Below are 15,361 nucleotides of genomic sequence, written 5' to 3'. Positions count from 1 at the left end.
TAGGCAGATGTTTACTGTAAAGTGCTTTCAAGTTTGCTGTACCTTTGAAGATTTTCACAGAATGGAAGAAAAATAAATGTACTCATCTATAAATTACAAACAGGTAAGGAAGCTTAAAAGGGGCAGGGGACGGGACTGACTTCCCTGATGCAGTGGTTAAGAATCTGCCTGCTAAGGGAGGGGACATGGGTTCAATCCCTGGTCCAGGAAGATCCCACATGCTGCAGGGCAACCACTGAGCCTGTGTGCCTTGAGCCCGCGCTCTGCAACAAGAGAAGCCACCACAATGAGAGGCCCGCACACCACAATGAAAAGTAGCCCCCGCTCACAGCAACTGCAGAAAGCAACAAAGACCCTAAGCAGCCATAACAAATAAATAAAACTTTTATAAAAGGAGGCAGGGGGAACACAGAGAAAACGTGAAAGGCCGAGAGAAAGGGTAGGAGCAGTAAGTAAAGGGGAGAGGGGGAGTCAGACCAGATACGAACAGAGGCCCACAGAGAACCACTGAGAGCACGAAGGGACAACCAAGAGCATCCAGAAGGTTCTGAAATGAGGGCTGCGTTCCCTGGGCTACACGTCCAGTTTGCACCTCGTCTCTACTAAACGCTAATAAATGCATTGTCTATTTAATAAAGGAGCTTGATTCCATCTGAGCAATGAAAAATGAAATGGGAACATAATAGAACAGCTCTAGTAAAGCTGCATAAAAAGGCTTTTAAAAGGTAATGTCATTTAATCAATGCAGCAGATTTTATATACTGAAGTGAGCATCGCTGTTCAAAGTGATCAGCAGCAAAGAAAGCACATGGGATGTACTATAGAACATGATTAACCTGGGTTCAAATCTCAATTTCACCAGTAGGTTGAGAGACCATTTTAGACAAGTTATTAATTTCTATGAGCCTCAGCGTCTTCATTTCTATATGGAAGTAACATTCTCTCTCCCACAGGTCTGGTTTGAGGACTGCATGAGACCATGCATGTACATGGAAACAGCGAGCCCAGCACCGGCAGACCAGCAGGCATAGGGTACTTAACACATGTTGTTTTCTTTTATTCTTATTCAGTAATGCCACCATTGCTTTACACAGCTTGGCGACACATTTTCTGAGCTGCTGACCAAGTGAAGAAGAGCAGGAGTGTTCCAGTTAGAGAGGAGAACGCAAGCAAAGGGACAGTGAGACACACAACAGGGAGGGCTTTTTCTAGACTTCCAGAACACAGAGGCTGAGTGTTAAGTGCGATGGAGGAGGGATGAAAAGGAATCAGAAAAAGGCTGGAGAGGAGGACAGGGCTGGATCATGAAGGCTCTTTTATGTCATGCTAAGGGGCTGGGTCTTTTTGTTCCAGGCAATGGAGAGTTATTTACAGGTTGTCAGTACAACAGCAACATGATCAGAGGTCTCTTTCAGAAAGAATATTGTGCTTGTCAACTGCCTGCTACAACTCCAGGGACACGCCTCACATAGGATGTCAAGGGAAGTAAGACATGGACCAGAAAATACTATGACTCCAAGATCTAAGTACCCCACCTGAAAACCCTACTGTGGTTACGATCACCTAAGAAGCCTGTGGGATGAGGATAGGATAGGGACACCAGCACCTAAGGGACAAGCAGAGCAAAAAGACACCCTAAAGGTGGGAACTCCCTGGCGGTCCGCTGATTAGGGCTCTGCGGTTCAACTGCAAGGGGGCACAGGTTTGATCCCCGGTAGGGGAACTGAACGAACTAATATCCAGCATGCCACAGGGCACACCAAACAACGGGAGGAAAAAAAAGATGCCCTAAGGGTAACCGAGGAGAATCAAACGTGGCAGGTGCGAACTGAAAAGTATCTACTTTATTTAACAAGCATTAATGACCTCGTCAAGAACAGGGTCGATCAAATGATGGGATAGAAAACCAAGTTTTACTAAGCTTATTCTAAAGAGGGAGACGTATGCAAGTGTGAGGCAAGCTGTCAAGAACACTGTAAATGGGAGAACGCGGGCGGTAAATAAATGGGAACACACGGCTGAAATGACACATCCCAGCTCTGAACAGTTTGACAAATGGGGAGAAAGAAGTAGGAAGGATGGGATTCAAGATACAAGTGAGGACTGCTGATACTATGTATAAAATGGGTAACTTACGGGGATCTACTGCAGGGCAAAGGGGACTTGAATCAGTGCTCTGTGGTGACCTAAATGGGAAGGAAATCTACAAAGCAGGGGAGATATATATATATATATATCTCAACATTGTGATATATATATCACAACATTGTCAAGCAACTATACTCCAATACAAATTAATTAAAAAAAAAAAAAAAGGTACAAGCAAGGAAAAGGATAACCAACAAAGGAGGAAGACCTGGATCCATATGAGGGTTGGAGAGGCTAGTCCTGGGCAGGATACAACTTCATACGAGACAAAAAGAACAGAAGTGTGCATACAGAGGTAAGTGCTGATGTTCTTTCTCTTTGAAGTAGGAGTTAAGGTTGTCTAAGAACGAGGATAAAGGTGAAGCAGGACAAACAGAGGAAATTCATCACTGTTTCAAAATAAACTGGTGAAGATGGAAGAGTAACCTGACTATGGCTTTAGTGTATCATTCTCTTCAGGAGGATATATTCAAAAGCCTGGGTTTGTGAATTCAGAAGTAGCCAATCAAAACGGTTGAGATTTTGCTCTCTGAGAACTCAGACCTTCTTTCTTTTGCTTGTTCCTGCCTTGATAAATAAAATAGATGTCAAGTACTTTCTATGTGCTGGCCTTGGGGATGACGTTGAGAAAGACAAACAGGGCCCCTGCCTGCCGAGTCTTACGGCAGAAGAAGCAAACAACAAAAAAACGACAGCAGTGATGAATATCACATAGAGCTGGGCCACCAGGAAGGCTGAGCACCCAAAGGTCGATGCTTTTGAATCGTGGTGCTGGAGAAGACTCTTGAGAGTCCCTTGGACAGCAAGGAATTCCAACAAGCAATCCTAAAGGAAATCAACCCTGAATATTCACTGGAAGTACTGACAATGAAGCTGAAGCTCCAATACTTTGGCCAGTTGATACAAAGAGCTGACTCATTGGAAAAGACCCTGATGCTAGGAAAGATCAAGGCAAAAGAAGAAGAGGGCAGCAGAGGATGAGATGGTTAGATAGTATCACCAACTCAATGGATGTGAATCTGAGTAAACTGTGGGAGATAGTGAAGGACAGGGAATCCTGGCATGCTGCAGTTCATGGGGTTGCAGAGACACACAACTGAGCAACTGAACAACAATTACACAGTAGTTCATAGTACTATGGAGAGAATACCGGAAGACTGCCTAGGCTGGAGGGGACAGGGAAGAAGTAACATTTGAGGCCTGGGGAAATAGTAGTTGGCTGGGGAAGAAGAGAAGGGAAAAGTGTTCTAGGAGGGAACACTCCTGGAGCCTCTCCAAGGGACCCCCCCCCGCCAAAAAAAAATAGGACATGGCATTCTGGAAGACCTGAATCAGGCTAGCCAAAAAGTTTGAGTTTGTCAGTAACTTCCTAAAACACATATGGAATCTCAAGGGGCCCTGAATAGCCAAGAGAATTCTGAAAAAGAGGAAAGTTAAAGGTCTAACACTAATTTCAAAATATACTACAAAGCTACAGTAATTAAGACAGTATGGCACTGGCAGCACAGAAGCAGTAAAGAGCAGATGCAAGGAGAGCAGCCAGAAGGCATGTAGTGAGAATCCAGGCCCGAGATGGCAGCAGTAAAGACAAAGGCGGTGACACTGAGGAAGGACCAAAGGAACTGAACAAAGTTGATATAAAAGCAGCAAAATCACTCAGAATGCCACAACCTGAATGTGGGAAATAAGGCGGAAGGGTGAATGGAGCATGACGTTCAAATTTTTAGTTTGGGAAACTACATGGATGGTGAGTGGTACCAATCACTGAGAAGGAACAGGCTTGCCAGGAAAGCTTTTGATTTTGTTTTTGGTCTGTTGAGTTTGGAAGCACCTGGGAATTATCCAAGGAGACAAGCTGTAAGCAGTTGAATACATGTAGAGGTCTGGAGCTCAGAAGAAGAGGTCTTGATGGAAATATGAACCTGGGGTTTGTCTATCTATAGCTGACAGTGGTACAAGTGGGTGCGACTGTATAAGGAAAGGGGATAATGTGGGCAGAGGGCCTGGGGCAGAGTCCTGTGTGTGTGTGAAAGTCACTCAGTCGTGGTCATCTCTTTGCAACTCCATGGACTGTGGCCCGCCATGTTCCTCTGTCCATGGAATCCTCAAGGCAAGAATACTGAGTGGGTTGCCATTCCCTTCTCCAGGGCATCTTGCCGACCCAGGGATTAAACCTGGATCTCTTGCATTGCAGGCAAAATTCTTTACCATCTGAGCCACCAGGGAAGCCCTTAGGACAGAGTCCTAGAGATCCATTAATACTTCCCCACTGTCTGAAACACTGCGCTGGAGGAAGCACAAGCTGGAATCAAGACTGCCGGGAGAAATATCAATAACCTCAGAGATGCAGACGACACCACCCTTATGGCAGAAAGTGAAGAGGAACTAAAAAGCCTCTTGAGGAAAGTGAAAGAGGAGAGGGAAAAAGTTGGCTTAAAGCTCAACATTCAGAAAACGAAAATCATGGCATCTGGTCCCATCACTTCATGGGAAATAGATGGGGAAACAGTGGAAACAGTGTTGAACTTTATTTGTGGGGGCTCCAAAATCACTGCAGATGGTGACTGCAGCCATGAAATTAAAATTACTCCTTGAAAGGAAAGTTATGACCAACCTAGATAGCATATTCAAAAGCAGAGACATTACTTTGCCAACAAAGGTCCGTCTAGTCAAGGCTATGGTTTTTCCAGTGGTCATGTATGGATGTGAGAGTTGGACGGTGAAGAAAGCTGAGTGCCAAAGAATTGATGCTTTTGAACTGTGGTGTTGGAGAAGACTCTTGAGAGTCCCTTGGACTGCAAGGAGATCCAACCAGTTCATCCTAAAGGAGACCAGACCTGGGTGTTCATTGAAAGGACTGATGCTGACGCTGAAACTCCAGTACTTTGGACACCTCATGCGAAGAATTGACTCATTGGAAAAGACTCTGATGCTGGGAGGGACTGGGGGCAAGAGGAGAAGGGGACGACAGAGGATGAGATGGCTGAATGGCATCACTGACTCGATGGACATGAGTTTGAGTGAACTCTGGGAGTTGTGATACACAGGGAGGCCTGGTGTGCTGAGATTCACGGGGTCGCAAAGAGTCGGACACACTGAGCGACTGAACTGAACTGAACTGAATGTCTGAGTAGAAGGGAAAAGTGAAAAGTGAGAATAAACAGCTAGAGGAGTAGGAGGAAAACAGGACTCTGGCAGTCAGAAGTCAAGGGAAAAAAGTTTCAGGAAGAATCAACTGTGTATAAAGCTGCGCAGTCAAAAAGGATGAGGAATAAAACCGGGAAGACTAATTCTAATGAAGACCAGGCAGGATGTAGCACAGGCAGGAGGTAGGGAAGCAGAGGGGATTATTCAAAAAGTTTAACTTAGAAGAAGAGAAAATGAGACTGTGAAAAAGCCAGGGAGGCCATATGAAAAACGGTGCTGAGAAGTTGTATAATATGTTGGATAGAGGAACCAAGAGCAGAAGAACGTGAAGAAGGCAGGGATGAGTGATAGATTGGAAGAAAATGGAGGGCCCAAGGGACAAGAAGTTGATAACACTGAAAAAGGGGAGTAAAGGAAGAAAACTGGGAAAACAGAAGGCTGACATGAAAGATTCAGATGCTGAAGTTCCATATTTCAAGAGAGGAACAGGGACAAGTGATAATAAGGTTTAGCATTCAACCAATGAGAATGGATGGAGATGAAAGAAGCAAAGGCTTAATGTGACAGGGATAAGTCAGGGAAAGGAAAGATGAGGTGCTACTGGATGGGTCATTCACATAAACACTCAGGGCATTCAGAAAGACAGCAAGACTTAGAGAGAAAAGGATATTGATAAGCCAGGCACTGAAGCCTGAGTCTGATGCAACAGATGAGACCCCAGAAATCTGGCTTATGGTTTTATGATATAGTCAGGTATTATGAACCTCAAAGGAGAAGAGATTTTTTTTATAAGATGATGAAAGAGTAATGGTTTGGAATAGGTACTGAGAAGCTAGGAGAATGCCAACACATTTGAAGGCAAGAGTAGCTTCTACTTAAGAGAGTTCGGGGGAAGATTTTCTCAGGGAAAAAAATTAGATTAGTATAAAAAATTGTGTTAGGACTGTTATGTGAAAAGTTGGGGGATATATAGATTTTTTTAAAAAACGACAATAGAAGGAAACTACCTCAAAATAATAAAGCATATGTATTAAAAGCCCACAGCTGATATCATATTCAACAGTGAAGATTGAAAGCTTTTCCTTAAGGATCAGGAAAAAGGCAAGGATGCCTGCTCTTGCCACTTCTACTGCATATAGTACTGGGAATCTTAGCCAAAGCAATTAGGCAAGAAAAAGAAATAAAAGGCATCCAAATTGGAGAGGAAGAAGCAAAATTATGTTTGCGGATGACATCATCTTATATGTAGAAAACACTTGAGATGACACACACACACACAGAATCAGAATAAACACATTCAGCGAAGTTACAGAATACAAAAATCAGTCACGTTTTCACACACTAACAGTGAACAAATAAACAGATAAACAAACGGCCAGCAAACATGAAAAAGTGTTCAGCGTCACTGATCATTAGAGAAATGCAAATCAAAACCACAAAAGGCCGTATCATACCCATCAGGATGGCCAGTAATGGGGGACGGGGGGGAGTGAAAACAGAAAATAATAAGCATTGATAAAGATGTGGAGAAGTTGCACCCTTGTGCAGCTGGGACTGGAAAATGGTACAGCCATTATAGAAAACAGTATGGAGCTTCCTCAAAAAATTAAAAATACATATACCATTAATCCAGCAACCCCACTTCTGGATATATACCCAAAAGAACTGAAAACAAGATGTTGCAGCCATATCTGCATGCCCAAGTCCAATGTACTAGCATTATGCACAACAGCCAAGAGGCGGAAGCAACCCAAATGTCCATTAATAGATACACGGATAAGAAATGTGGTCTACACATACAATTCAGCCTTAAAAAAGACAGGAATCCTGCCATATGCTACATCAATGAACCTCAAGGATACCATGCCAGGTGAAATAAGCCAGTCACAAAAGACAAATACTTCATGATTCCACTCACACGAAGTATCTGCTGCTGCTAAGTCACTTCAGTCGTGTCCGACTCGGTGCGACCACGTAGACTAAAGCAGTCAAACTTATAGAAACAGGAAGTGGAATGGTGGTTGCCAGGGGCTGGAAGGAGGAAACAGTGTTCAATGCGCGCAGAGTTTCAGTTTTGCAAGATCAAAGAGTTCTAGAGGTCTGTTGTATGACAAAATGAATATGCTGCATGCTACGGAGCGTACACTTAAAAATGGTCACAGTGGTAAATTTTCTGCTAGCGATTTTTATCACAATATTTTTAAAGGGGTGGAGGTGCTAAGTAGCACCAAAGCCTGCAGGAGAGAAGTTGAGAAAAGCGAGCTACGCCGGACAATGGAGATTTGCATTCTAAGCAGCGACCCTGAATGTCAAGGGCAGAGACAGAGCAAAATGAAGCCTTCAGGCTCCTGCTACACTTCCAGTTCAAGCTGTTTCAGATCCAACTGAGAATGAGACCTCTGACTCAGTGCTAGAGACTTAATGGGGCCTTTTTAAAAGTCTCAAGACTACACTATGAGAAGTAACTATGGTACCTTAAAGACATCCTGAACTGAGGACATGGTTATTTCCTCCGACCTTCACCCCGCAGTAGCAACAGCCACAACCCTCAGTGAGGGGGAGGTTCTACTGCACTGAGCCAGCTGAGGCCTGGACTGAGTGCTCCTCCAAAGGAAACCCTAGTTCCTTCCTTGGCTGGAGCTGTAAGGAGCCTTCCCTCAAGGGCTCAAATGTAGCTTGAAAAGGGAGGAAAAGCCAGACAATTATGTGCTCCAGACACAATTTATTAAAACCTTTCCTCTGCCTTTCTTTTTATATATTAAAATTTTAAGATGCTTGGGTCTGTTCTTTATATGCTAGCTAATGGAGCTCACACGGTCAGCCTTGAGAATACTTTAGAGGAGATGGGAATGGTTCACCTTCTCCGTATCTGCAGAAAGTAGATACCATGTTTACCATAAACGATCTCTGACGGGTGAATTGAGGATGTTCACAAAAGGACCAACGTGAGTCTGCTTTTCAATGTGGAGACTTCCATTGTAAAGCCTGCTCAGTGGGTTCCATTTAACAAAGCAATCAATTAGGACAACTGGATTTTAGAGAAGGTTGCTATATTTTTAAGACGTAGCCCTGAATCCCCCAAAGACTATGGTGTGACTGGGTCTCTTAATAATCTGTATAATTTTTATTTTAAAAAATTGTTTATTTAAATCTTATTAGCATGCTAAACCAGAAGAAAAGCTTGACACTTTCTTCTCCCTGCAGATCTGAAGGGTAATAACTAAAACCCAGGACTCCCTGGAATCCCTTACTCAAACAAAAGGCTGGAAAGTCTTAGTTTCATTTAAATGAACCTAGGCTAACAAGTTAGACAAAGAAAGACCGAGTCAAACATTGGAGGGAGCGGACTCAGTGTCCGGCAACGGCCACCGTCACAGACCAAGAGGCTGGAGTGAGAAGAGGAGGACTGAAACCCCAAGGAGACGTGTGAGCTCCAGCCCTCCACCCTTCCCTGGAAGGCCGCTTGCCTCTCTCTCGAGGCGGCGCTCAGTCTCTCCCTGTCCTGATCTGGTGGCGTATTCCATGTCCACTGAGGTATAAGTCTCAACAGTTCTTCAGTTTCCACCTCTTGGGACTGGTTACAGGAAGCCATCGTCTCTGAGGTTTTAATATATGCCTTCCCTTTACACCACAACGTATTAGAGACAAGCACAGCTGAACAGGACGCTGACCACAGGCCCCGTGGACTGTGCTGCACGTGCAGGTGGGGTGGGGTGGGGGGCCGTCAGATGCTTACCAGTGTTTCCCGTAGACCCAGTGGCCTCCCCATGTCAGCAGGCAGATCCCAGCTGTCGTTTTCTTCCAATGATTTCGAAGTGTTTTAAAGAACACAGGCATCTTCTCTTAGGGACTTGCTAGATTAGTAGAGGCAGAAAAGAAAAATTATCCAAGGAATCATGTGGGCCCTACGCTTTCATCCTTTTCCTTCTTTCATCCTCCCCACGTCTTCCTTCCTTCCTCCTTTTCCTTCCTAGATACTTCATCTTCTTACCTGCCCACCTACATTTCCTTGCTTCCTTCACTCCTTTACACCCAAACTATACTTTCTCTTCTTTCATCACTTTTTCTTAGAAGGAAGAGGAAAGGAATTCTAGGAGCCCTGTCTCTGCTTTCTTTTTACAGTCACTATACCTGTTTAAAAGTATCTGCTTATCCTTTATATATAAAGTGCTTATCATCAAATTAGTAATTAAACTGGTGATGTAAAAGGGTTATTCAAAATAGGAGAAAACAACCAGGCCCTCAATAAAAGAACATTCAAAGAAAACTCAATGAAGAGGAAATATACATAACTGTAAAAATGCTCAACTTCCAAGATAATCAAAGGCATGCAAATTACAAAGAACTATCACCATTCACCGATAAAATGAACAAAATTCTAAAATGATCATATTCACTGATGACAAAATAAAATGAGACAGACACTCACACACTCCTATAAGGAAGGTAAATTAGCATAACTTTATGGCAACCCACTCCAGTATGCCTGCCTGGGAAATTCCACGGACAGAGGAGCCTGGCGGGCTGTAATGTGTGGAGTCGGAAAGAGTCGGACTTGACTGAGTCACTGAACAGGCACACTCAAAACCAAAGTCATGCCAATGTATGGCAAGGACCACCACAGTATTGTAATTAGCCTCCAATTAAAACAATAAATAAAAACAAAAGTGCAAAAAAAGTGACCATATATACTTCTGTTTTTCTTCACCACACTTATCATGTGGATGGTCCTTAGGTGTTAGTTTACTATCCCACTGGAACATAAACTCCACGAGTAAGGACTTTGACTGCTCTGATCCACTGCAGAATCCTCATGTCCAAAATAAGATCTGGTGCCTAACAGCCATTTGATAAATAACTGCGGAATGAGATGGGGCTCAAGACATGCTACCCCAAACATGGCACGTTGTGAGGGTGGACATCTTACTCAGAAAAGGTTTGGAAAATAGCAAAAGCAGGAAGGTCACTCTGACCACCTCCCCACCTTGCCATTTCTTAAACAGATCATAAAACCCTCCAGTGAGAGGCACTTGCTTTGTCAACAAACACTCCTTAACACACAGGCCTCTCTAAGGTTTTCATCTGCTACAATTACCTCATACTCTTTACCCTATCATGTTCCTCCACTATGGTCTACTCAAACCCTTGGGTCCTCATTTACTTATGAAGGCTCTCATGTCACGTAAAACTTACATTTAGATAACTTGCATGCTTTGCTCCTGTTAATCTGTCTTTGTCAATTTAATTTCCAGACCAAGGTAGCAACCCTACAAGGGGTCAAGGAACACTTTTCCCCCACCTACATTAAATTTTTTTTCACTAAGAATTTTTGCTGATGTGGAAAAAACTAAAAAACATAATTTTAAGTAAAACTGGCAGGATTTAAGTCTTATGTAATAGGCATTTACCAATTACATTCAAACACAAATATAAATTAAAAAAAAAAACAAATAAACACACAAGACTTTGTAGTAATTCCCTCTTGTGAGATAACGGCTGATATTTATGTTTTAAATTGCAATGTATTTTTTAAATTTTCTTAATTATTTTCTAGACAGGACATTTTTAACTATGTGTGCATGAGATAAATAGACCAATGCTGATGGGGCTGGGGGCAGCTCGGGAACAGCTGCTTTTGCTGATTCTAGTTGGCAGGACTAGTGGTAAAGAACCTGCCTGCCAATGCAGGAGATGTAAAACATGTGGGTTCGATCCCTGGGTCAGGAAGATCCTCTGGAGGAGGAAATGGCAACCCACTCCAGTATTCCTGCCTGGAGAATCCCCTGGGCAGAGGAGCCTGGCAGGCTACAGCTCACGGGTTTGCAAAGAGTTGGACACGACTGAAGTGACTTAGCACACACTAGTTCTTTTATTACTCCATTTAACGACAGGGACTCTCTTCTTGACCAGAAACTTGAATCAGGCTCTGAGTTCTGCTGGACTAGGACTTACCTTGGGCTTCCCTCTCAGCCCTTGTAGAATCCAGTTTGAGCAAGAATCCTACTAAGGTGGTTTAGTGAAAATCTCCCATCCCCACCATTGGAATCTGACCACCCTGGGTATCTTATCACCCTGGTCTGCCTTCAGCAAGAATTCTACTGGGTCACCTAGTAAGAGTCCCCTCTACCCCTGACATTTCTTTAGCAATTTTCCCTCCACTGACACCGCCCTGCTTCTTGGCTATAACGCCCATTTGTCCTCACTGGAGTCAGGGTTGGGTCCAAGCTCCTCCCCTCAGTCCAAGACCTAGCCTGTAGCGGTTCCTACATCCACCCAGATGCCTCTCCCCACCCTGGAGGGAAGGCTGTCTCACCAGTCTTTAACCAGTGTCACTACTTGATTTTTTCTTTACCGCCACCACTGGTTAAAACTCCTCTCAAGGCCAGACACATCCGTATCACCAGTCACGTGTGAAACTGGTGCCAGGGAGCCCACCTTCCTGCAAATCAGGGCCGCAGTGCAGGATGGCACATAAGGAACCCGAAAGCACATGTAATAATGAGATGCCTCTCCACCTGGCCCTAAAGCGCTCATTCATTCAACGTGCTAGGCTCTGGGCTGGCTGCTAGGCAGAGAAGCACAAGTCTCTATTCTCAAGTGCTGGCAACTGTGAAAGCCACAAGTACAAAACAATCACATAACGTATGGTTGTAACACAGGGGGAAGGCGGTTGAGGGCTAAGTCATGGCTCTGTGAGAAGCCCCGAGAATGACCTAATGTGGACTGGAGGTGACAGGGTGGTCCACGATTGGGGAAGTCTTCCGAGAAGGCATGACATGTACCCTGGGTCTTGAACAATGAGGAGAAACACCAAAGCAGCAGCTAAGGAGACTTCTGCACACAAAGGCCTCACTGACAACAAGGTACATTCAGAGAAACACAAGTGTGTCGCCAGGTGTAGACAGGGAACAGGGTCCGTGAAAACAAGGCCTCTCAAACTCTAGTGTAAATCTTGTTAAAATTCAAAGAACTTGTTTAAAATGCGGATTCTTGGGCATGACCCAGAGATTCTGACTTATTCTGGTCGGGCTGTCAGGGAAACAGACCAGTACCCTGTGGAGCTCCTGGGCACAAAAGCCTGTGCCCCCCATTTCTTGACCTTCCCCGAGTTCCAAAGGGCAGGTTCAAATAGTTGCTAGTCAGGGAAGGGAGGGGGATACACAGACAAGGGAGGAGGGAAAAAAAACAAACAACAGTGCAGCCTTGGGGGGCAAAGTCCTGATCCTGCCTCAAGTGATAAACGGAAGGACTCTTGGCGCTCTTCAGAACCCCCAACAGATGGAACATGTTAATTATTTGATGAAGCATTCTTCATCCCAGAGGTCACAGTGTGATAAACTCTAGAATCACAGAAGCGCATCAGAAACCCACCTGAGGCCCGATTAAAGGGGCACAGGCCCTGCACAGCTGATCCTTATTAACAACCCAGCCTGTAAACCATTCCTATAAAACTCACCAAGTCCCCCAGAGTTGAGACACACAGGTCTTGAAGGCATGATCTCGCTGTGTCCCCCTTTGCCTGGCAAAGCGATAAAGCTATGCTTTTCTTCTTCACCCAAAACTCTGCCTCCAAGATTCGACTGGGTACCTGCGCAGAGGCCACTATCTGCATTATCATGTTCATTATTAACCAGTACTCCCGTGCTTCTCACAGAGGTCAGCACCACACTGACAAAGAGTAGTTTGGAGATAAAGGATGGGGAAGGTCCAGGAAGTTTAGAAAACTTCAGGCAGGACCTTGAATCCATGCTAAAGACTTTGGAAACAATATTGACAATAATAAAAAACCCTGAAGGGAATAAGTAAGTGACAGACAGGATCACATTTGGACTGTAGAAAAATCACTTTGTAGCAAAACGGAAAATGGGATGGAAGAAGCTGAGTTCAAAGCTACAAAGAGCCGGCAGGAAGTTATTACAATCTTTAGACACATAAATGAAGGAAAGAACAAAGGGGGATGGACTTGGGAGATCTTTAGAAAATAGAATTTGGCAGCACTGAGTGATCAATTAGGGCTTCCCTGGTAGCTCACACAGTAAAGAATCTGCCTACAATGCAGGAGACCTGGGTTCAATTCCTGGGTCGGGAAGATTCCTTGGCAAAGGGAATGGAAACCCACTCCAGTATTCTAGCCTGGAAAAGTCCCATAGACAGAGGAGCCCGGTGGACTACAGTCCATGGGGTCGAAAAGAGTCAGACACAACTGAGCAACTAACATGTTCACCCATGATCAATTGATTATAGATGGTGAAAGAAGAGGTACCAAGCAAGGTTTGTACCTGGGCAATGTCTTGAATAATGATTTCAATCATGGGATCTGGGGAGTAGCTTCATAAAGAAAGGTGTTACATGTGGTGTAGGAGATGCTGAATTTGAGATTCCCATGGGGAATCCAATGGAAATGATCAATGGGTATCTGGACTTAGCAGTTAGAAGCCAGGAGAAACTGGATAGAAGATATAGATTTGGGATTCAGTGTGAAGGAGGTCAAGATGGAGTGCAGATAAAATACCCAGGGCAAGGACAGAAATTAGAGTAACAATTTAAGAGTTGTTAAGAGTCTGTTTTAAGGCCACCCATGACCCACTGGAACTGCCTTGCATCACAAATGAATGGGTCTGTGCATTATGAAACTAGTGCAGAACTATGCAAGCAACCTCGAGCCGTGGAAAGAACATTGGTCTAAGACTTCGGCTTAGATTCAAGCCCTACTTTTGTCACTTATTGGCAGTGAAAGCCTGGGTAAGTCATTTAACCTGTCTCTTATGTTTTTATGAATAAAATGAGGATCAGTTCAGTTCAGTGGCTCAGTCGTGTCCGACTCTTTGCGACCCCCAAATGAGGATACACCTGCTCTGATCAACTCATTTGGCTATAAAGTTCCCACTGTACCAGGTGTCGATGCACTCTGTAAATGTCTCATTTAGGTCATCATCACAATATGCAACATATGAGTTACCAATGTACATGCTTTCTAAGTACCCAACAGAATTCTTACTCCCCAATCACAGTTTAAAAAAAAATTTTTTTTTACTAAAAAAATTAAAGTTGACATATAATATTCATTGGAGAAATAACGGTTGCACGTCTCATCCGAAATGCATGTTTGCTTTTCCCCTAAGAACTCCCAAATTCCGATTGTATTCGACCCCCCTCACATACGGTGGGGCTTTCCTTAGACTGTGAACCCTCACAAAGCAGGTTCTCACAAACAGAACCTAGTAACGCAGCTGGAATGAATGAATCAACCGACCAGAGACCATTAGCCCTATTTTGCAAAAAAAGTTAGCTGAATCGCTTTCTTCCCCGCCCCCGCACCCATCTTACCCCCGTCCCCAAGAAAAGGAAAGGGTCACACAAGTTAGCGACAGCTCTGGGAGCAGAGCCCGGGGCTTGTGCCTCCCGCAGGGGCAACAGGAACCGCCATCCGATGCTCGGAGCTCGCCCAGTGCCGCTCAGCCCGGCCCTCGCTCCCACACCCTCCGCTCGCAGCGGCGTTCCGACAGCGGTCACCTAGGCCCGGCCCCCGGGGCTCCGCCCCACACCCCCGAGTCCAGCGCGCCAGCGCTTGCACGGTCCACGAAACCCGCTCCCGGCTCCCAGCGCCAGCACCGCCGCACTCACCACGGCTGGTCCCGCTCGCCGCCCTGCCTTTCCTGTGTGCTCCCTTAAGAGTCCCCGGCTCTTTGAAGGGAAACAGCTACCCCCGCCCTCGGGTTCCGCCGCGGGTTCCGGGTGCGCAGGGAGGGCGCGGTCTGCAGGGGCCGCCGCCGCCAGGGGACTGACTTAGGGTTTTGATCAAACATTTATTTGATCTCCATCCTTGTGGCTCAGACGGTAAAGCATCTGCCTACAATGCAGTAGACCTGGGTTCAGTCCCTCTGTCGGGAAGATCTCCTGGAGAAGGAAATGGCAACCCACTCCAGTATTCTTGCCTGGAGAATCCCGTGGAACCGAGGAGCCTGGCGGGCTACAGTCCACGGGGTCCCAGAGTCGGACACGACTGAGCGACTTCACTCACTCCCTCATTCATCCATTCATCCTTACCACCTATCCCTCTGTCGCT

The 15,361-nt window shown here is 45.1% G+C and overlaps 1 protein-coding gene across 9 annotated transcripts in view; it reads right to left on the bottom strand.

Annotated features, from left to right (window-relative positions):
- The window catches only part of AGK (acylglycerol kinase), a 109,907-nt gene extending 94,832 nt beyond the window's left edge, over positions 1–15,075 (bottom strand). For 4 of the 9 annotated variants that reach the window (XR_011256775.1, XR_011256774.1, XM_069588580.1 and 1 more), the window contains exons 1-2: positions 14,920–14,973; positions 9,032–9,149 (exon numbers count right to left, since the gene is read on the bottom strand). Coding sequence is in view for 7 of the 9 variants with exons in the window: in XM_069588580.1 (XP_069444681.1) it covers positions 9,032–9,132 (101 nt within the window). In the remaining 2 variants the exon portion in view is untranslated. Of the gene's footprint in view, positions 1–9,031; positions 9,150–12,751; positions 12,874–14,622 lie in introns of those variants that run through there. The other 5 variants (XM_069588579.1, XM_069588583.1, XM_069588582.1 and 2 more) reach the window with 5 other exon arrangements.
- Positions 15,076–15,361: the final 286 nt, after the last annotated feature.

Source organism: Ovis canadensis, chromosome 4 (assembly GCF_042477335.2).
Source record: "Ovis canadensis isolate MfBH-ARS-UI-01 breed Bighorn chromosome 4, ARS-UI_OviCan_v2, whole genome shotgun sequence".
In the NCBI taxonomy this organism is placed as follows: Eukaryota; Metazoa; Chordata; class Mammalia; order Artiodactyla; family Bovidae; genus Ovis; species Ovis canadensis.
This window is presented reverse-complemented; position numbering and strand designations above follow the sequence as displayed.